At 39.8% G+C, this 22,812-nt stretch overlaps 1 protein-coding gene across 1 annotated transcript; it reads left to right on the plus strand.

Moving 5' to 3' along the window:
* Positions 1-2,082: 2,082 nt before the first annotated feature.
* On the plus strand, positions 2,083-22,601 carry LOC114052729 (zinc finger protein OZF-like). Its single transcript, XM_027875453.1, is given in 3 exon segments — positions 2,083-2,150; positions 19,819-20,083; positions 20,086-22,601. Coding segments are annotated over 2 exon segments (1,506 nt in total). The 5' UTR covers positions 2,083-2,150; positions 19,819-19,908; the 3' UTR covers positions 21,417-22,601.
* Positions 22,602-22,812: the final 211 nt, after the last annotated feature.

Here is a 22,812-nt window from a genome sequence, read left to right on the forward strand (position 1 = left end):
ATATTTTTGTTTGTCCTTCATTTTTTGAAGAGGACAATGACATCACAGGTTCATGTCTTAACCTGACTGCGAACTGATTTAAGTGAAGCAGAATTGGGCAAAGTCCTCAGTCTCACTGTCTCTTCCAGAGTCATCACAGTCCAGTGGCAGGACAGAATCAAGATAACTGGTGATAGCCCAGGATGCGGTGGATGACCTTGGTGTCTTTGATGTCTGACCCAGCTCTGAAGTGCTCCACAGCACCTGCTTCAGCCATCTTCATGGCCATTGAATCTGCCCATTCCCAAGGAAGTCTTCACATTCTTGGGGTAGACAACCCTCTAATTCACTGACCTGTCAGTTACTCTCAACCTGATTTAGTCCATCTGGGAGGTGATTTTGCCAATGTGTGGCTGCTGGGCACGCTGCAGCTTCTTGAAGTCACGGGTGAGAGCCACTCACCTATGGCATTGTAAATATAACTATGAAAGACTTAGTAACTCTGATTAACACAAAGCCCTACCACAATTCCAAAGAACTTATGATGAAAAATACTCTTCACTTCCAAACAGAGAACTGATGGACTCAGAGTTTAGATAGAAGTATATTATTTTCTCATTCTTTTTCTTCTGTAATGTGGAAATTTGTTTTGCGTGATTTCATATTTGTAATGGGTTTTATATTTCTTGTCTTTGTCACTGGATGGGGGAATGGGTGGGAGGCGGGAGAGAATTTGGAACTGAATATAAAATAGAATTTAAATATATTTATATATAATTTCATGCATTATATATTTAAATTCAACTTTATTTTTAATTTTTAAAAATTTAATCATCTTTTATAAAAAGAAAGCATACTCACATAAGGAAATCTAGGAACCAAAGCAGAAGAAGAGTAGGGGAAGGTATTTGGGAGATGGTCAATAGAGGGAAAAACAAAAGTGATTTGATTATTACTGGATCTAGTTTGACATGTGTTCTAGATTACGGGAAAGTAGATTTCAAAGGATTCAGAGGAAACATAGGATAGGTAGGATCCCACGGAGAAAAATCTTTTAGGGGAATTCTGCTCAGGAGCGATGGGAGATACTTAAGAAGGAAATTCTGAAGAGAAAAGGAAACAGTGCCAACGAGAGGAAAACCAGATTTGTTTGAAGAGAGCGATGTGGATGCAAAGGGAATTCAGCATCCAATTTTGGCTTAATAAAGAAATGAGCAGAAAAGGGAAAGAAGGCTAGGTAATGAGAATGAATACGAGTGGTCTTGTGAAAATGTCGAAACTGTCACGATGATTAGCTTGACACAGGTGAAAGCTTGGTCCGTGGTGCTTTTCAGTGTTCTGACATGACAAGGCAAGAAACTCCGGGCATGGCAGAGAATGATCATTCCCAGGGCCAGCAAAGGAAGGGCTTTTCCCGGCCCAGAGGCGGTGGCTCCGGCTTCCCCAGCTTTGGGTCAAGACGTCACCGAACGGGGCAGCTCGAGCTCCCCGGAGCCTGCTTGGAGGAAGCCAAACCAGTGTGGGAGGGAGGGGCGGTGCCCAGGAGAGGGTCACCTCCACAGCCCTGGGTGAAGCTCTGCGGAGCACCAGGGGGCATAAAGGGCCAGGGTACAGCTGACCTATTAGCCTGGCCCAGGCCGAAGCTCTCATCTCCTCGGGGAACTTGCCCCACCCTCCTCCTGCTTTTCTTCCTTCACTTTCTTTCCACTTTAAGAAGCTGTTCCAATCCATGTGCCCGAAACAAGTTTGGGCATGCGTAGAGAGCGTCCCCGTTTGCCGGACTACATTTCCCAGAAGGCCGCGGGGCTTGCCGCCGTGAGGTTTCTCGCTGCGGGATAACGGACCCGAACTGGGCATGTGCGGCCGGAAGTGGCCCTGCGGAGGCCGGAAGCTGCGGGGGGGGGCCCGCGGGCTCCCTGAGGTTTAGGGGGTCCAAGCTCGGTCCTCTCCCTGAGAGGCCCAGGCCCCGCCCCGCCGCCCTCCGGGCCCTCCTGCTCGGGATGGCGGCGCAGCCCTGTGCCCGGCCGGCCTCGGAGCCCTGGGGGGCAAGCGCGGGAACAGGGAGGTCCGGGGCGGAGGGTCCCTCGGGGCTGGGGGCCCCGGCTGAGGGCGAGGTGGAGGTGGCCCTGAGGAGCCTCCGCGGGGGGGCCTGGCCAGCCCCGGCCTGCCAGGTGAGGGGATACCCGGGAGGGTGGGCTGCGCACGGACGATGAGGGGGGCCTCCCCGCACTCGCTCACTCGTTCCTTCGTTCGTTCATCCCCTCAGAGGGCACCGGTTCATTTATTCCGTTCGCTCTTCGTTCATTCATTCATTCATTCCCCGCATTCACTGGTTCGGGCCCTGGGGCGTCAGCCTCTCCGCGGGCTCAGCGGGGGGTCTGCAGCCGCCCAGACGGTCCGAGCAGCCGTTCTGTCCAGAGGCTGGCAGTGGCTTTGGAGAACCGAGACCGAGCCCAGCTCTAACGTGTTCGACGTGCGTTTTGTTTATCGCCTTTTAAAAAAAATAAATAAATTTGCTATCTTTTGCATTTCCATCATCTCCTTCCTCCCCTCCATAACCACATCCGAAAACAGTGTAAGGGAGAAGACTACGGTTGGACAAAGCCAACTAACGGATTGAGAAAGTCAGACGTAGGCAGAGATGCACACCCACAAAGGAGTGGTTTGGAGGTGCCTTCTGTGCTTTACTTCTTATATTTTCACAGCGTTGAGTTCTAATTGTGTGGTTGTTTTCAACATTGTCGTAGTAACTGTTTATGTCGTTTTACTTCACAGACTTCTTCCGTGATAGTCTAGTAATCATATTTATCGTTTCTTAGGGCCGAATGATCTATGACGTTAGTGTATAACTGGTTTAGCCATTCCCTCAATCCATGGGTATTTACTTTATCTCCAGTTCTTTGATACTACAGAAAGTGCTACTACAAATATTTTGATGTGGGTCCTTTATTTTTGTCATTGACCTCATTGGGGTATATTCCTTTTGGAGGTCAAAGGGCATGGACATTTTAGTCACATTTTTTGCATAATTCCAAATGGCTTTCCAAAATGATTGGATCGATTCACATCACCAACAGTGAATTAGTGCACCCAACCCCATAAACATTGACTATCGCCCTGCTTGGTTATTTCTGCCTATTTATCTTATTAGTGATTTGAAAATTCTTTCATTTGGTTGTTAATAGTCTGCGATTCTTCTTTTGAGAATACTCATATACTTTGATCTTTTATATACTAGGAATATCGTTTGGGCTTATATTTCCATTACTTATTAGATCATTATTAGAATTTTTTTTTTTTGGGGGTTAGGCAATGGGGTTAAGTGACTTACCTGGGGTCACACAGCTATTAAATGGCAAGTGTCTGAGGCCATATTTGAACTCAGGTCCTCCCGACTCCGGAGCCTGGGCTCTATCCACTGCGCCACCTAGCTGTCCCATATTAGAAATGTTTGATCTGCATTTTTTTCCCATTTGTTGAGTCTCCTTAATTTTGTTAGTTCAAAAATTTTTATCATGCAGTTGAAATTAAACTATTTAAAAAAAAAACCTATTTTATCTTTTGTAATTTTCTCTCTCTTATTTAGTTAAGAATTCACCCCTTAACCAAACCTGTGAAAGGAACATCATCAGATTTTCTCCCTTTTTTTCGTTTTGATCATTAATATTCAGGTCATGTGTCCATTTGAGTATATTATATTATATGAAGTAAGATATTGATCTAAACTTAATTACTGATAGACTGCTTTAGTTTTCCTAGCAGTTCTTGTCAGATAGGTACTTTTGTTTTATGGTTTCTTGAACACTGTGCTCTTTAGGTCACTTATTTCTCATTATACTGATCTTTCTATTTTTTTTTTAACCAGTTCCAAATAGTTTTAATGATTACTGCTGTTTAATATAGTTTGAAGTCTTAAAAGTTCTAGTTCTCCTTTCCTACTACTTTTTTTTCACAACTTCCTTTGGTATTTTAGATGTTTTGTTTCTCCAAATGAATTTTATTATTTTATCTAGCTCTGTGAAACTCCCCCTGATGAGGGAGGGAGTGAGAAGAAGAGAACAAGCATTTATTAAACACCTACTATGTGCTAGGGGCACTGTGCTAAGCATTTTACAAATATCTCATTTGATCTTTACAACAACCCAGAGAGATAGGTGCTTTTATTATCTCCATTTTACAGTGGAGGAAACTGAGGCAGAATTTTTAAAAATTCTATAGTTCATTAAATGTCTCTTTTTAAATTTTGTTAATGTATATTCTCAGGGATAGAATTTTTCCTCTGAGAACAGGCTTAGCCGTATCCCATTTGGTAAATTGCCTTATTATCATTTGTCTTTTTCAGTTTTTTTTTGTTGTTGTTCAGTCATTTCAGTTGTGTTCAACTCTTCATGACCTCATTGGGATTTTCTTGGCAGAGATATCGGAGTGGTTTGCAGTTTCGTTCTCTAGCTTATTTTACAGATGAGGAACTGAGGTAAACAGGATTTAGTGACTTGCCCAGGGTCACATAGCTAGTAAGTTTGTGAGGTCAAATTTGAACTCAAGAAAATGAGTATTCCTGACTTCAGGTCCAGCACTCTGTCCACTATGCCACCTAGCTGCCTTGTCTTTCACATAGTTATTGTTTCTTTGATTTGTTTTGTGACCCACGTATTGTGCAGAATGTCATTATTAATTCTCCATTTAGTTCTGTGTCTTTTCTTCTACAGTCAGTGTTATGTTATGTAGATAGTTGCTTCAAGTATAAATAGCACTTATCTGTAATTTCTCTATGCCCTAGTACATAGTCTGGATTTTTTTGTAATGCTGAGAAAAATGTATATTCTTAAATATTCTCATTCAGTAATTGTCAAGTCTTTCAATTCTCCATCATTCTGCTTAGTTTTGTATTTTCCTCTTTCTATTAGTTTGCCCACCTTAGAGAAGCATGAAAATAATTTACTGTTATGTGATACTGTCTGTATCTTTTGCAGTTCATCTAACTTTTCCTTTATGGATTTAGATCCTTTTCAATTTGGTGCATATATGTTTGGTATTGACATTGGTTCATTTTCTGTGGTTCCTTTAAGCATAATATAATTTCCTTGTTTATCTCTTGACAGCATTAACCATGTATTTCTTTTTTTTTTTGCTTTTTAAATATTAAAATGAGTTGGTAGAGGCATAGATTATATTTCTTCTAAGAAATTAGATTTTGATGAGTTAGAATAAAAAATGAATTCACAGAGGTTGGGTTTTAGTTGTCACTTAAGTGCTATATTCTAAGAAGATTTTGGTGTAGGCTAAAATGACGGGAAAATTTCATGTTGTGGGTGAAATTTTAGTTGGTGCTGAAGAGTGGATAGGATTTGGTTGGTTCTGTAGGTGGGAGAAATGGATTTAAGGTAGGAGGAACTTTATGTGTAAGGACTTTGTTCAGAGGAAGTGTGATGTGGTGGGAAAAAACACTAGGTTTTGAGTCAGAGGACCTTGGTCAGAATCCCAGTTTCTTTGCTTAATTTCTGTGTGACCACTCATAAATCATTTAATCTCACTATGTTTCATTTTCCTAGTTTGACTTATGTATGAGTATATATATTGGGGAAGCAGGAGATAAGAGCCAGAAGGGAAGTTGAGTATCCTTCTCTTCAGTCTTTCATGACATATCTGAGAACTGGCATGGAGGCTGAGCTGGCTATAGAAAGTAGCCTGTAACAGGATGTATGTTGGGATTAATCTAGATTGCAAAGAGTTATGAATAATAAGAAACTTTTCATTTCTGAGTCTGCAAGGTTAGAAACATTTCACCTGGGAATGGTAAGCAAAAAATGACTTGTCTGAAAGGAAATTTCTTGTTCAGTCATTTTTTAAGTCATGGCTGATCCTTCGCGGCCCCATTTGGGGTTAATACTGGAGTGGTTTGCCATTTCCTTCTCCAACTCATTTTATAGATGAGAAAACTGAGGCAAATAGGGTGAAGTGACTTACCCAGGGTCACACAGCTAGTATCTGAGGCCAGATTTGAACTTAGGAAGCTGAATCTTCCAGACTCCAGGCCCAGCACTCTATCCACTGTACCTCTTACTGCCTATCCCACCCTACCCCAATCTGATTTACAGCCTGGTTTTTCTGAACTTCCCCTCCCCTCTCCTTCATCCTTATTTACCTGCTCCTACCTGGTTAAATTATTACTATGTTTACCTGTTGCAGTAGGGCCTAGCTGGAGCCCACAGCAGCATGTTTATATAGAACAAATACAAAGTAAATACTAGTTATTTCTTGGAAGGAGGATAGTAGCAGGCAAGGGGATCAGTAAGAGCTTTATGTAAAAGTTTGTGCTTGAGGAAGAAATTCAGAAGGGGACACAGACAAGCAGGGCAGTGTTAGATGTATCATGAAATATATTTAAAAAGCCAACCTGTATATCGTAGAGATTCATGGTTTCACATGTAGTCCTCTTTTTCTGTTCTTTTTATGAAGAAGTGTTCCTTTGTTGATGTTTGTTGATGTTTGTTGAGTTCACAATAATAAAAAAAATCATTTAAAGGTGATGCTTGAGCTGAGTAGGAGTAAAGGAAACTGGTAGTATTGGTCCAGTTGGCAGAAAGAGAACTATAACAGGTATGTTATGTAAACCGGGGAAAACATGACTATCCAGAAGGTAAGGGCTGTCAGGAGTGCCAAACAGTGCAGAAAAGTTGAGAACAGTGAGGACAGGGGCAGCTAAGTGATGCAGAGGATAGAGTACCAGCCCTAGAGTCAGGAGGACCTGTGTTCAAATCCAGCCTCAGACACCTGACACTTACTAGCTATGTGACTCTGGGCAAGTTACTTAACCCCAATTGCCTCACCCCCCAAAAAAAAAAAAAAGCAGTGAGTCCAGAGGAGAAGCCAGCAGATTCAGCCACACACAGAGAGTACTGGTAATAGTGTGGAGGGCAATTTCAGAAGTCCTAGGATGGAAACCAGATGCATGGTACTGAAGAGTGGAGACAATGAATACCGAAAGCTTTTTCTAGGAGTCACTGTCACTGTAAGGGCAAAGCCATGAATTTTGTTGTGATACGAGTTATGCAGACATGTTTGCAGGCAAGAAGGAAAGAGAAAGGAGCATCCTTACCACCTGCCAACCCCCTGCTGCATACAGGCCTGGTAAGGCAGCTTTATGGAAGTCTGTCTCCTGAGGGAGACAGGAGGCAGCACATGCCAGGCAAGCCGAGCCCCTTGTTTTTGTTCCGTACTTCTTGTGACCCTACACAGTCATGCAACAGATTGAAGATTAAACCCGTCTTTTCATATCACCCTGTTACTTTTCGTAGAGATTGTGTCATTATGAAGAGAAAGAAAGTAACAAGGTAGGTGCTTATTAGAAAGAACTGCTTTGTGATGGAGAATTAATGCTACACTGTATATACCAAATAAGTCTCTAGAGCATGGTTGCTGCTAGGAGTTCTGTGAGTTCTAAGATGTTTATTATGTTGTGTGGTGTGAAAGTTGAAGTGTAATGTGCACCATGTGCTTGAACTCCCTTTGGAAGCTGATGTCTGAACAGCGGGGCAAAGCTACAAATATACTAGTCTTTTACATAACAGGCCCTCATAATTGTCTTGGAATGCCAAAATTCTGAATGCTGTGAGAAACCCTCCCCAAGCAACCTTGCTCAAGGGCTGTGCAAGGAACTACCCTTGGGTGAGCAGAAATGTGTTTGATATTTCAGCAGTTAGTGACCTTCAAAGATGTCACTGTGGACTTCACCCCGGAGGAGTGGGATCACCTGGGCCCTGCTCAGAGGGACCTGTACAAGGATGTCATGCTGGAGAACTATCAGAACTTTATCTTTCTGGGTAAGGACTGTTTTCCCTCCATGGTTCTGAATCGATCTGAGGACAGAACCTGTGAGGGGTTTTTGCATGTACTTCACAGCTAGCAAGACTGAAGAAACTTACTGAGTTTATTCTTGGTTTGCCAGAATGTTCAAGAATACTTTGAAAGTAGAGTTATTCCTAATCCCTTTTTGTTTAAGAGGCACAGTGTTTCTGTTCCTAGATGAAAGGGCTTTCTTTGTACAGAGGAAATTCATGGCATCATTATCCTGCTCCTGAGGGGCTCTGTTCCCCTCAGGCAGATATTCTCCCCTAAAGCCCAAAGTCCCATACCAGTTATGGAATGAGGCAAGTAAAATAAGTTTCTTTCTGAGCCATCATAACCCCGTGGTTTCATTCCATACTTCCTGTGACCCCATGTAGAGGGGTCCTTCAGAGATGCTTGGTTATCACCCCTAGGCCTTTCTAGGGTTTTCTCTTTGCCTGAAGGTAAAGGGATTAAGATCGCATTCTGAATTGAGCCTTTGTACCTAGCACTTTCCATTTCTTTTCCCATGAGCAGGGTTTCCAATTTCCAAACCAGAGGTGACTTCCCAGCTAGAAATAGGTGAAGCACGATGGTTGATGTTGCTGAAAGAAGTTCCAAGAAACTTCTCTCCAGGTGAGTAAGTGGAAATCAGGAAGACAAAAATTTTGCAAGCTATAGCTAAGTATTTGAGGACAGGACATCTGAATGATTAAACAATTGCTATTGTTAATCGCTTTCAGTTTTTGTTTTTTTTTTGATGGGATGTCTGTGACATGAACTCCCTTAGTCACTCATCTTCAATTTAAAAAAATCATTTTCCATTTAATATTAGAGCTGCAAAAGGACTTCAAGATGATCTTATCAAAGCCCTTATTTTAGAGATCCAAACTGAAAAGGTAGTAAGATGGCTTGGTCATTATTGGGTGGGGATCTGGACCCCAGAAAGGAAGAACCCTGGACTTTCCCACAGGGCCAAATCTCTAGTGTTCCCCTGAAGCTATGATCCTATCAGCTGGCCTTTCATTGTGGCTATGCCCAATCTCCCACTTGTCTGTTACCCTTAACCTAGCCTAGCCCTCCATTATCTTCTCCCTATGGCCTCTGGCCACTTCCCACCCTTAATCCTAGCTAGGTTCCATTCCCCCTTGGCCATGTGGTCCAGGTTCCTGGCATTCTATTACCTCACAGCCCCCCCCCTCCTCCCCCAGACTAGTTGGCCCCTCCTAGATCTCATCCACAGTCTTTCTGTATATAAGGTCCATCTTGTCTCTATTAAGGTGCTCAGATTCTTAGAATCTCGCCACTGCTCAGATTGTTACAATCTAGCCAGTAACTCACAGGTGCTCAGATTCCTGAAGAGTCTGGCTAATATGGCAGATCTTTAATAAACCTTGTCTTTGGCTGAAAGAAGGCTTGTGTCGAATTCTTTTGGGCAGGACCCACATATTGTGATTTTGGTTCCAGCACCCCTACCCTCTAGACCTCATCAGTCAGGGTGTCATAATTAGAGCAGAACTGGATCCCAGGTTATCTGACCCCCAGATCTAATGTAAGCATTTGGAGCACACACTGTGGACCTCCCTCTGCTCTCTGTGATACTCATTTTTAGTTCTTCAGAGGCTGTAGTATTCCATATTTCTTAGCCATATAGCAACATTGGTAGAATGTTATTTTCATGGGAGGTGTGTAGCTTTGCCATTTCCCACAGGCAGTCCAGCTTGCTCTGCTTTTTTTGAGTCCTAGGCCCAATCTGTTCTCTGTACTGTATGTCCCAAATATATATACTGATGAACAAGATCTAAAACCTGCCTATCCATGTGACAGGGGCGCATTTGTCATCTACTTAGAGTGGATGGTCAGGCCAGTTTTGAATGAGAGCCCCAAACAATGAAGGCTCAACAAGGTTCTGGAACTTAATATAACCTGTACAACGTCCTCTACAAAGAAGATCTGGAGAACCCCCCCCATACACAAGGGAATTCCTCTCTTAAACCTAGTCTCCAGGCTAGATCTTTTCCATCACAGTGGAAAACAACTTTAGCAAGCTTACTATCTCCCTCTTTAATTCGTCACCTGATATTTATGATCAGAGGGGCATCGTACAGTGTCCTTTCTTTATGCCTTTTAAGGAATCTTGGATGATTTTAGTGGAATTTAGACTCTCTTGAAAATTCCTGTAAGGCGACATTTTGCTCAGTCCAATCAGCAGGAAGCACCGATGGGATCTTAAATTCTCCATGTCAGCCAGTTTTAAAGTGGTCAACATGTGATCCCTTATTGAATGTTGCTAAATCCTGCTTGTTTTCTTTTAATACCCTCATCAAGGACATCCTTGACTCATGTAGACTACTAATAAGTATTTTATATAAATGGGACAGTAGTTTAGTCAAACATTTGTAAAGTTCCTACTATGTGTCAGGCACTGTGCAAAAACAGTTTCTACTCTCAAGGAACTCACAGTCTAATGGGGAGACAACATATAAACGGTTATCTACAAATAAGATATATCGTGTGTGCGTGTACACATATACATGTGTACTTATATGCATGCATGCACATATATATATATACTATACGTACACACACATACATATGGAAGTAATCTCAGAGGGAAGGCACTAGCAGGTAGGGGGTTTAGGAATGGCTTCTTGCAGAAGACTGCCTTTTATCTGAGACTTGAAGGAAACCAGGCAGTGGAGTCAGGGAGGGAGAGAATTCCAGGCCTTTGAAAATAGACAGAGTAGGGGGATGGAGTGTCACGTGTGAAGAACAGCGAGGAAGCCAGTCACTGGATTGTAGTGTACTGACAGGGGTGTAATAAGACTGGATCCATAGGAAGGGGCCAGGTTATGAAAGGCTTTAAAAGCCAAACAGGATTTTACGTTTGATCTTGGAGGCAATGGAAAGTCACTGGAGTTTACTGAATAAGAAAGTGACATGGTCAGGCCTGCACATTAAATCACTTTGAGAAGCTGAATAGAAGATAGACTGGAGTGGGGGAGAACCTTGAAGCAGGGAGACCAACCAGAAGACATGTAGGTGAATAGTTACTGGTCTCTGTAAGGTTTGAGATTTTCCCCCTACTTTGGGGAATCTACTCCCTTGAAATACCTTGTATATTAGTCCCTCAGCCGCCTCACATTTGTGTCGCTCTTGCAGTGTTCTTCTGTATGTACCCTTGGTCCAATCTGGCTGCTTTCCCTGCCCTTACTTTCTTTGGTGCTATTTCTCACTCCCCTATAAGCAGAACCATAACTGATATTAAGGTCTAAGTAGTATGGTTCCACTGCCCTCGATGGAGAAAGCAATTTTTGTTGTAATAATTTTTTTTTCACAAATCTTTAACGTTATCCTGTTTGTTGTCTTATCATTTTTATCCTTAAAGGCCCTTGGGATCAGTTACGTGTCTTGACACACTTTCTTTAAACTGATTTTACCCTCTGTTGTTTTTCTCTGCTTGATGAGATTTTCAAAACAAGTTTGTAAGTTAATCCAGTGTTACCTTTGCCAGTAAGCTCTCATTTGGCAAGTAAACCAGGTATTTACTCACTGAGATACTTTTCTGGGCTCTTGTCTACTGTTGTGGCCATTAATTTACATCGGTTAAAGTTATTAAGTTATTATAGTCAGTGTTGTGATTTCTGTTGTCCATTTCACACTTCCGATGTTCAATTATATGTTGAATTGTTACAAATTTAGCATTTGATTTCTCTATGCCATGTCTTTTTCATCATTAGTCTTCCTTTTAATTCTGCTTTAAGTTGATGATATGACTGTTGTTGTTGTTCAGTCACGTCCAACTCTTTGTGACCCCGTTCGGGGTTTTCTTGGCAAAGATACTAGAGTGGTTTGCCATTTCCTTCTCCAGCTCATTTTACAGATGGAAGAACAGAGGCAAACAGAGTGAAGTGGCTTGCCCAGGGTCACACAGCTAGTAAGTGTCCGAAGCCAGATTTGAACTCAGGAAGATGAACCATCCTGACTTCAGGGCTGGTGCTTTATCCGCTGCATCACCTAGCAGCCTGATATGATTGTGCACAAACAGCTAATTCGGGGATAACTGAATTAAAAAACATCAGTAAAAAAACATTCTGTCTGTTAAAGATATGTTTCATTGCACCCACCGATGCTTCCTCAAAGAAATTGTTTCTGATACGCAGTCATAAAGCTTCCATACTTCACCATTTATTTCTTCCCATCCTTACCTTTTCTTACTTTTGCATTGAAGTTGTGAATGTTGGGTGATTTAATTTTGAGGAACATTTCATGTTCTTTGTAGAAGAACTTCTCTACCTTTTCATCCTCAGCAACTGATACTAGTGCATAAACTACAGTTATTTTCATGGTGGTCTTTTTGCATATATTTATGAGTACTGCAATAGGTAGTGACAAAATATCCCATGAGGTAGTTTTTCCTGTTGTCATTAGGCATATAGTTAAACATAGCAGGCCTTGTGACATGATAAAATCCTCTCCACTAATTCTTTTCTTTGCTTCTCCAAGGAGTATCAGAAAGCCATCCTTCCATTTAACTGTAACTTTATTTTTTTTTCGTTTTATTCATCATAAGAATGTTTAATTTGATTTAGCTCCCAGCGGTATGTCCACTCATTTTGGACATTGGATGATTTTTTTTTTAAAAGTCAAATCAGAGGGTATAAATGGTCCAAAATTGAGTGATTTTTAACACCTTCCGCTTCCTTTCCCACCACTCTGTTGCTGTCACTACAGAAATGGAAGAGGACTACATGGGACTGAGAGTGAGTTTTGTTTTCTTTGTTTAATGGGTTGCTGTGTCCAGCCTACTGGTGATGTAGTATCTGTCTCCATACTTAGCTCTGATAGTCCTCAGGAAACAGTTTCAGTCCGTTGCCTGGGCTTTCTAAAACCCAGTGAACTTAGATCTTGTCCAGCTGTGGCTTAGCCTTTGAGTGCCCATGGTTATCTCTAATTCAGAGTGATAATTGCTAAATAACTCAATAGTAGAACTGAAATTAAAGCGTTTGATCTCCAGAATTAGTTTTGGAGGTCAGAGACATTGGGTAGTGCAAAGAACATGAGACTTTTCTTTGTCATCATTCATTCACTTGGCTTTTAGCAGTCTTCCCTGAGCTTCCATATTCTCATCTGTAAAACTAAAGAAATTGTTAAAGGCTGTCCCCATGCCTAGCAGAGGAGCCCTCTTCACCTCTACCTTTGAGAATACTTTGTTCAGTTATTTTCAGTTGTGTCTGACTCTTTGTGACCATTTTGAGTTGTCTTGGTAAAGATACTGGAGTGGTTTGCCATGTTCTTCTCCAACTTATTTTACAGATGAGGAAACTGAGACAAACAGAGTTAGGTGAGTTGCCTAGGGTCACACAGCTAGTGAGTGTCTGAGGCCAGATTTGAACTCAGGAAGAGGAAGGTGAGTCTTCTCCACTCCAGGCCCTGTGCTCTCTGTACTGTGGTGCCACCTAGCGACCTTCCTTCAAGTCTTGGCTCAAGTATTGCATTATATGTCCTGATCCTTCCTAATTGTTTGTGCCCTCCAAAAATGATTTTGTTTTTATTATGTATACATTGATTATTGATTTGTTTCTGTACCTATTGTTCCTACCCCTGGAATGTTTGTTTGTTTTTTGCGGGGCAGTTGAGGTTAAATGACTTGCCCAGAGTCACACAGCTAGGAAGTGTTATGTGTTTGAGGCCAGATTTGAACTCAGGTCCTCCTGACTCCAGGGTGGGTGCTCTGACTTAGAATGCTTGCTAGGTTTATGGCATTCAGACTGTTTTGGAATACAGTGTTCATGATATGCAGGTCAATGACTTCTAATTAATTTACTAGCCTTTCACTTTTCGTTTCTTGATACCCTCATCTATATGTTCCAACTTTTTTGCCATCCTTCTCTGTGCCCCTCTTTAATGAGCTAGTTCTATTGATGTTTGGTGTTTCACCAGAGTTCTGCTTTACCTTGTGTCATGGCAATGGGCCTGAATTCTAGACAGCTGTTAACAGAAGAACACTTAGTGCCTGTTAGTTGATTGATATTGGACCTAGTATTTCTACTGTAGAGATTTTAGGCATCGATTGATCTTAGTTTTGCTTTATAGGACTAATAATAAGTCTGATATCTCTTCTAACAAGTTTGCTCTTCAAGCAGATGAAAATAATATATTCTCAAAGCTAACTCTTCCCAGTTTTTTTTTTTATTCATTCCTCATAAAAATGTTTCTATCTCAAGGAGGCCAACAAATAGAATAAAGGTCAAACAAATCTTCAAAAACAGAAGTTTCTAGATTATTCCATATTCCACTAGCATTCCTATGGACACACTTCAGTTTGTCAATGCCATACTTAAAAGGCATATGGTATGCAGAACTGCACATAAATTCCGAATGTGGTCGGAATAGTACAGACAGTAGTTAATCAGCTGTTTTATGTGATCTGGTCACTCACTATATATCCATTATTTCAAGCTAAGATTCAGCCTGAAAGATTGAGATTTCAAGGCAGTGTGCTGTACTTGATAAGGAGCTGGTCTCAGAACCAAGACTTAGATTTTAGTCCTGTCTCTGACACCTACACCTTTGTGCCCTTGGGCTAGTCATTTAACCTCTTGGTGCTCAAGGCAACTCTGAAGATTGTAAGCTTTATTGAAAACTCAGATCTTCATTAGCAGAGGAAGGCCCTGGAGGGGAGCAGCCTGTACCAATAAAATCTCGAGGCCAGTCCCTATCCCTAAAATTGATTTGGATTTTTTCATGGCTGCCATGAGTTGTTGAACTTGTGGTGAACTAAAACAGATTTTGAACATGATCTGCTCTCAGACCAGGACTTCTTATCCTGTAATGATGCAATTCATATTTTAAACCTAAATCCAGAATATTATATTAATCTTCATTAAATTTTATTCTCTTTATTTACACATTTTTTCGCCCTGCTGAGTTCATTGAACATTTTTATGAATATATGTATTTTAATTAATTTATTTTGAATTATCAACAATCACTTCCATAAGCTTTTGAATTTTAAATTTTTCTCCCCCTCCCTCCCCTCTCCCTTTAAAACAGCACGCAGTCTGATATAGGCTATACATATACATTCCTATTGAATATATTTTCACATTAGTGATGTTGTAAGGAAGAATTAGAACCAATAGGAGGAACCACAAGAAAGAGGAAACAAAACACAACAGAAGAAAAAAAAATAGCAAATAGTATGCTTCAATCTGCATTCAAACTCCATAGTTCTTTCTTTGGCTGTGGAGAGCATTTTCCACCATGAGGCCTTTGGAGATGTCTTAGATCCTTGTATTGCTGAAAAGGGTTAAGTCTATCAATATTAGTCATCGCACAATGTGTCTGTAACCGTGTACAATGTTCTCCTGTTTCTGCTCACTTCACTTAGCATCAGAACATACAAGTCTTTCCAGGTTTTTCTGAAGTCAGCCTTTTCATCATTTCTTACAGCACAATAGTATTCCATTACATTCATATCTCACAACTTGTTCAGCCATTCCCTAATTGATGGGCATCCCCTCAATTTCCAGTTCTTTGCCACCACAAAAAGAGCTGCTATAAATGTTTTTGTACATGTGGGTCCTTTTCCCATTTGTGTGATCTCTTTGGGATATAGCCCTAGAAGTGCTGTTGCTGGGTCAAAGGGTATGCACATTTTTATAGCCTTTGGGCATAGTATGAATATATTTTTACTTTTACAATTAGTCTATATTTCCCAATATATCACCTTCTCCCTCTCCCAGAGAGCCATCTTATAACAGAAGGAGAGAGAGAAGTAAGTCAATTCAGCAAAACTAACCATCATATTAGAGTTGCTGAATGAAACTGGAGGAGATCTTATCATCATGCTGACTGGTAACATTACAAATTCCTATCATCCAACCTCAACTGGACCCCCTTTGCAGCAGGGCAGTCCTTTTATTCTTCTGTATTTGATTCCCTATCTGATTCTCAACAGAAGCTATTCTAAACTTTCTTTTCCCTTCTTAACCTCTACACACCTCCTCACTTCTTTTTCTCAACTGAGGACCTTGCCTCTAACCTTATTGAAAAAATTTAGGTCATTTGATGTGAGCTCCCTATTCTCCAGATCTCTTCATCTCAAAACCAATTGAAAACATCTTTCACTTTCTTCCTCTTCCTCAGTCTGTGATAGAGAAATGGTCCTTTTGCCAAGTCGAGCCCCTGTACGTATGCACTTGAAAAAACCTTTCTACTATCCTCTCAGGTGATTGTCCTCCATCTTTCCTTCATTTTTCAGCCAAAGTTCTTGGAAAAGTGTTTCTAGTTATCCCTCTTTCTGCTCAACCCTTTGTAGTTCAGCCTCTGACCACATCACTCATGTGAAACTGCCCTCTCCAAGGTTATCGATAATCTCTTAATTGCCAGATCCAATGGTCTTTCCTCAATCCTAATCATTCTTGACGTATCTGTTGTGTTTGATATTGTTGTACACGTCCTGTAGAATGCTATCTCCTCTCTGGGATTTTGTGGCAGTACTGTCCCCTGGTGTGCTTCTTACCTGGCTGACTGCTCCTTCTCAGTTGCCTTTGCTGTCTAATCCACCAGCTAAATGTCCTAGAGGCATCTTAAACCTCTAAAACCTAATTCATTGTCTTTTCCCCAAAATCTTCTCCTCTTCCAGAATTCGACTTTGTTGAGCTTTATTGAACTTTGTTTGAGATGTTGAACTAAATATCTTAAACTGAACTCGTTATCTTTTCCCATGAATCTTCCCTCTTCCAAAGTTTTCTCTGATTTATTACAGGAACCACCATCCATCCACAACCTCAGGTTCATAATCCTAGCAATATCATAGACTCTGCTTCACCCCACATATCTAAACAGTTGCTGGATCTTGCTGTTTCTGGCTTCATAACATGTCTTGTATCCGACACCTTCTTTCCATTCGTGGAATGAGTGGAAACCTTAGTCTAGGCCCTAATCAACTTTGGCACAGGTTATAATACCCTCCTAATTAGTCTCCCTGATTCAAGTACGTCACCACTGCACTCCACTCCATCCTACAAATGGCTGCCCAAATGATTTTCTTAAGTTCCTTGTGACTCCCTTGCTCAGATCAATCCAGTGATTTCCTATCAACTTCCAGCGCCTCTAGGAGAGAATATAAACTCCTTTGTATAGGTTTAGCCCTACACAACCTGGACCCAACCTGTCTTAGGAGTGTCATTGGTTGTTATTCCTTTTCTAGCTCTCTTGCAATCCAGTTAAACTGGTCTTCTCCTTGTTACTTATACAGGACATTTTATCTTCTGTCTTCGTGCCTTTGCACCGGCCATCCTAATATCTGGAGTGCACTCTGTTCCTCATAGAATCCCTCTTTTCCTTTAAGAAGCAGCTTAGGTATCATCTTCTGCAAGAAGCATCTCCTTACCACAACAAGTCTTTCTCTCTCAAACTTGCATACTTTTAGATTTATGTTACATACATTTATGTCCTCATCTCTCCCTTTAGAATGTAAGATTTTTAAAAGTATGGATCATTTCTGTCATTTTACTGGTATCTGCAGCACCTCGCATAGTGCCTGCCACATAGTAGGTGCTTAATAAGTTCTTGTTGATAGAGCCAAGTCCAACGTGGTATGTAGAGTTATACACCTGTAGAAAAAGGAGAGACAAATGCATGCTCTCATCTCTTCTTTGGCGCCAAGCTTGACCATTATATTTTTTGGTTCTTTCTATTTACATTCATATAGTCATTGTGTATATTGCTTTCCTGAGTTTTAATATGTTTCTCTTTATTCTTCATGCTCGCTGTTTATGGCAGCACACTAATAGTAATAGTAGCTAGTATTTATATAACGTCTAATGTTTGTGAAGAATGTTACATATATTATCCCATTTGATCTTCACAACAACCTTTTGAGTTAGTTAATAATATCCCCATTTTAAAGATGAGGGAAGTGAAACTAAGAGGGGCTAAGTGATTTACCCAGAGTTACACAGTAAGTATCTGAAGTGAGATTTGAACTCAGATCTTTCTGACTTCAAGTCTAGTGTATGGTACAACTATTTCACTGTATAATTACATAAAATATTCAATTAAATTCCTATATATTATTATAATATAATATATTATCATATTTTGATATATTAATTATATTCCACAGGTAGTTTAACCCATTTCCTTTTCCAGGTCTTTGATACTAGAAAAAGTACTGCTGTAAAATTTGGAGCTTTGGAATTATGCTAAGAAAGTGACTAAAGTATCCATAGTTTTTGAGCTGTGACATCACAATGCTATGCATATACTGCAGCAAGGTCAAGAATTTTAAAAAAGTAATGTCCCATATCAACCAAAACATTTATAACAGAACTTTTTATAGTAGTAAAGAACTAGAAACAAAACAGATGCCTGCCCTTAGATGGCCTTTTTGTGTTTAGGTTCTATATTCATTTGGAACTTCTTATATGTTGTGAAATATACCTCTGACCTAAACATCTTTTCCATTTTTCTCAGGAGTTTTCATTTAGAGCTATTTTTTTTTAACAGGTATTTGGAGGGGTTTGGGGGAGAGCTCAAGCAAGTCACTGCTTTTACTCTGCCATCCTGCCTTTGCCCCCAGGGACTCAGGAGTTTTCATTGAATAGCAATCAGTCAGTCAATAAGCACTTATGTACTAGGTTATGTTTTTTGGTTTATTATATAAGGAATAATAATAATGAATGAAAATAGTTTCATGTAGGACAGAGGTTCTTAACTCATTTTGTGCCATGGACCATTTAACAGTCTGGGGAAGACTATGAACTGCTTCCCACAATGTTTGTTTCTTACATCCGTAATAAAAGAAAATGCTAAATTTCAGTTAGAAATTAGAGTAATTTTTTCACATAGAAATTCACAGACCCTCTGTGAACAGCAGCGGATGGGGAGAGTGGGACTGGCAATCCACAGATTCCTTGGGGATCAGTGGAAGGCAGATTAAGAACCCCTGATGTAGGGATTTGTCAAAAATGTGGGGAATAAGGTCTGGCCAATTATAGAGAATCTCATTTATGTTTTCAGTACCCCATTAATAAAGAACTCTTTGAATAACATTATTCAGAGAGCCTAAATCCTCCTAGCTCTTCTGTCATCCCACCTATATTTTTCTAAACATTGACATCCAATACCTTGCTGAAATTTAAATGTCAAATGTTTATATTATCTTTTCACTGATGAGGTCAAGTAAGAAATGAGGTGAATTTAAAATTATTTCCTCATTTTCAAAATGTGCTGGGATTTCCTCAATGCTTTCATTTCTGAGCATTCACAAACCATCCAGTTGAAAGATCATAAATCTAGATGGCACCTCAAAGGCCATCTACTCTAAACCCTTCATTTTATAGATGAGTAAACTGAGACCCCTACGAGGTTAAGTAATTTGCCCAATTTCATACAAGTAATAAGTTTTAGAGGTAGGATTTGAATCCATGTCCTCTGATTTCAGGGCCATTGTACTTTTCACTGTCCTATTGCCTCTTTGGGCTGTTTGGCTTTGTTTTCAGGCAGAGATAAGAATTAGGTTAGGATTAGAAAACTTTCATTGAGTCAGGAGGACCTGAGTTCAAATCCAGCCTCAGACAGTTAACACTTATTAGCTATGTGACCCTGGGCAAGTCACTTAACCCTGATTGCCTCACCAAAAAGCAAAAAAGGAAAAAAAGGAAAGAAAGAAAGAAAGAAAGAAAGAAAGAAAAGAAAACTTTCATTGCCAGAACCACTTGTTTTAGCTTTCTGAAAATTTAGAAGTCTTTCCTAAGCTTACTAACAGTTATTCTGTTATTATATTTACATATGCCTTAATATAGATGGGAATTCCTTTTGTATTGACCACCTAGTTATCCTAATCACTTCAGTTCTTTAGTTCCCAGTTATTACTGATGGTTACACTCTTTACCGATTGAGTATCATTTTAATTGATGAAATTTGTCATTTAGATAACAATAATTTCCTTTCTTTCAGACCAAAGTGAAGGAATTATTGACATTACCGTATTTCTTTCAGGTCCCCTTTGTCAGGAGAGTACATGTGAAACCAAGGACTCAACTCTAGAGGAAGGTGATTATTTGGGAGAAACATTCACAGTGAACACTAATGAATGTGGTGAAACCTTCAGGCAAATGGAACACCTTATTATACATCAGAGAATTCAGACTGGAGAGAAATCCTATCAATGTAATGAATGTGAAAAAGTCTTCCACTGTAACTCAGGCCTTAATGTACATCAGAGAAATCAGACTGGAGAGAAATCCTATCAGTGTAACCAGTGTGGGAAAACTTTCAATTATAACTCATACCTTACTGTACATGAAAGAATTCATACAGGATTAAAACCATATAAATGTACTGAATGTGGGAAAGCATTCAGAGAGAGGAGATACCTTACAATACATCTGAAAATTCATACTGGAGAGAAATCCTATAAATGTAATGAATGTGGGAAAGCCTTCAGCCAGAGGGGAAGCCTTAATTTACATCAGAAAATTCATACTGGAGAAAAATCCTATAAATGCATTGAATGTGGGAAAGCATTCATCTCCTACTCAGTCCTTACTATACACCAGAGAATTCATACTGGAGAAAAACCCTATAAATGTAATAATTGTGAGAAAGCCTTTAGACAAAGAGGACACCTTACTGATCATCAGAAAATGCATACTGGAGAGAAATCCTATAAATGTAATGAATGTGGGAAAGCCTTCAGAGATAGGGGATACCTTATGATACATCAAAAAATCCATACCGGAGAGAAATCCTATTTATGTAATGTATGTGGAAAAGCCTTCAGAGAGAGAGGACACCTTACTATACATCAGAAAATCCATACTGGAGAGAAATCTTATAAATGTAATGAATGTGGGAAAGCCTTCAGGCAGAAGGGAAATCTTGCTGTACATCAGAAAATTCATACCGGAGAAAAACCATTTAAATGTAGCATTTGTGGGAAAGCCTTCAGGGACAAGGGATATCTTATTGTACATCAGAGAATTCATACTGGAGAAAAACCATTTAAGTGTAATGTGTGTGAAAAAGCTTTTACTGACAAGGGATACCTTACAATCCATCAGAAAATTCATACGGGAGAGAAATCCTATAAATGTAATGTGTGTGGGAAAGCCTTCAGAGATAAGGGATACCTTGCTGTACATCATAGAATTCATACTGGAGAAAAACCATTTATATGTAACATATGTGGGAAAGCCTTCACGGACAAGGGTTACCTTACTATACACATGAAAGTTCACACTGGAGAGAAGTCCTATAAATGTAATGAATGTGGCAAAGCATTTAGCTCCAACTCAGGCCTCACTATGCATCATAGAATTCATACTGGAGAGAAACCCTATATATGTAATGAATGTGGAAAAGCCTTTAGACAGAGGGGAACCCTTAATGATCATCAGAGAGTTCATACTGGAGAGAAATCCTATAAATGTAATGAATGTGGTAAAGCCTTCAAAGAGAAGAGATACCTTACTATACATCACAGAATCCATACTGGAGAGAAGTCTTATAGATGTTGTGAGTGTGGGAAAGCATTTAGGCAAAAGGGAAACCTTGCTGTACACCAGAGAATACATATTGGAAAGGAACCTTTTTAATTCAAAGAATATGAAAAAGATCTAGGCAAAAGACATCCTTTATCGTAAGATTATTTATACTAGAGAGAAACTCATTCAGTTAGTGTACATTCCCACTCAGTGTGCAAAATCATTCACCTGGAAAAGAAAAATGACTGCTGAATTATGGAATTATTAGATGTGACATTTGAAATCTATTCTGATCCCTTCTTAATTTTACAGGTGGCAGAGCTGATGACTAGGAAAGTTAATTGAGTTGATCACGATCATACAGATAGTAAGTGGCAGACCTGGGAGTGGAACCGATGTCTTAACTAAATACAGGCTCCCCCCCCCCCACATACACACGCATGTACTATGTTGTGCTATCCCTATAATCCATTACCTATAAATTCAAAGAATGTGAGCACGTGCCATGTTCTACAGAAATAGCATACACTACTCTAGGAATTTAAGAAATTGGAAAGGATTTAAGAAGCTAATTCATCCAATGCATATATGAAAGAAATATTATTACATCATATACAAGGGATCACCCAGACTTTGCTTAAAGATGTCTAGTGAGGGGTAAAATACTATCTCCAAAGGCAACCCACTCATCAGGGTAAGCTTGAGAGTAGGAAGAGTATGAATGTGTGTGTGTGTGTGTGTGTGTGTGTGTGTGTGTAAACTGAAATGAATGTGATGTAAAACAAATGGCATAAATTACTTATGTATGAGTTAAAGAGCAACTCGTGGTCTGTGTTGATAAAGGGAGTTTTCTCACTGGGAATTCTCTACATCAGTGAAATCACTGATCTATTGCAAAAAACAAAAGCAAACATGTCTTTACATTAAATGAGATGACATGTAAAGCGCTTTGCAAACCTTAAAAGTGCTATATAAATGCTAGCTATTATTATGTACATGAACATATATGTGTATATATTATATAATATAACCCAGAACTAAGCACAGTATTAAAGATGTGGCCTCGCCATTACACAGTTAAGCATCATCCCATCCTTACTCTTACAAGTTATTTTGTCAGTGCAGCACAGGATAGCATTAGATTTTTTGGCTGTCTGATTAAATGGGTGACTAATTCCTACATAGTATTATCTAACCATACCTCCTTTTGAATTGTGAAGTTGGCTTTTTGATCCAAGCATAAAAAATTCTATGTGCCCCTTATTAAAGTTAATTTTCTTAACTTGAGCCCAGTGACCTATCAAGATCTTTTTGAATCCTGGCAAAGTTATCCTATGTCTTAGCTATCATTACTAACGTTGTATCATCAGATTTGATAAGGATGTTACCTATGCCAGTAGAAGGCAAATTTAAGAGCAGGGAATATATTTATATGTAATTTTTATATGGCCAGTGTGAATCAAGTCAGTCTACCGACAAATATTCCTTAAGCTTTTACTCTGGGTCT

Source organism: Vombatus ursinus, unplaced genomic scaffold (genome assembly GCF_900497805.2).
Source record: "Vombatus ursinus unplaced genomic scaffold, bare-nosed wombat genome assembly UNPS02003778.1, whole genome shotgun sequence".
Classification (NCBI taxonomy): domain Eukaryota; kingdom Metazoa; phylum Chordata; class Mammalia; order Diprotodontia; family Vombatidae; genus Vombatus; species Vombatus ursinus.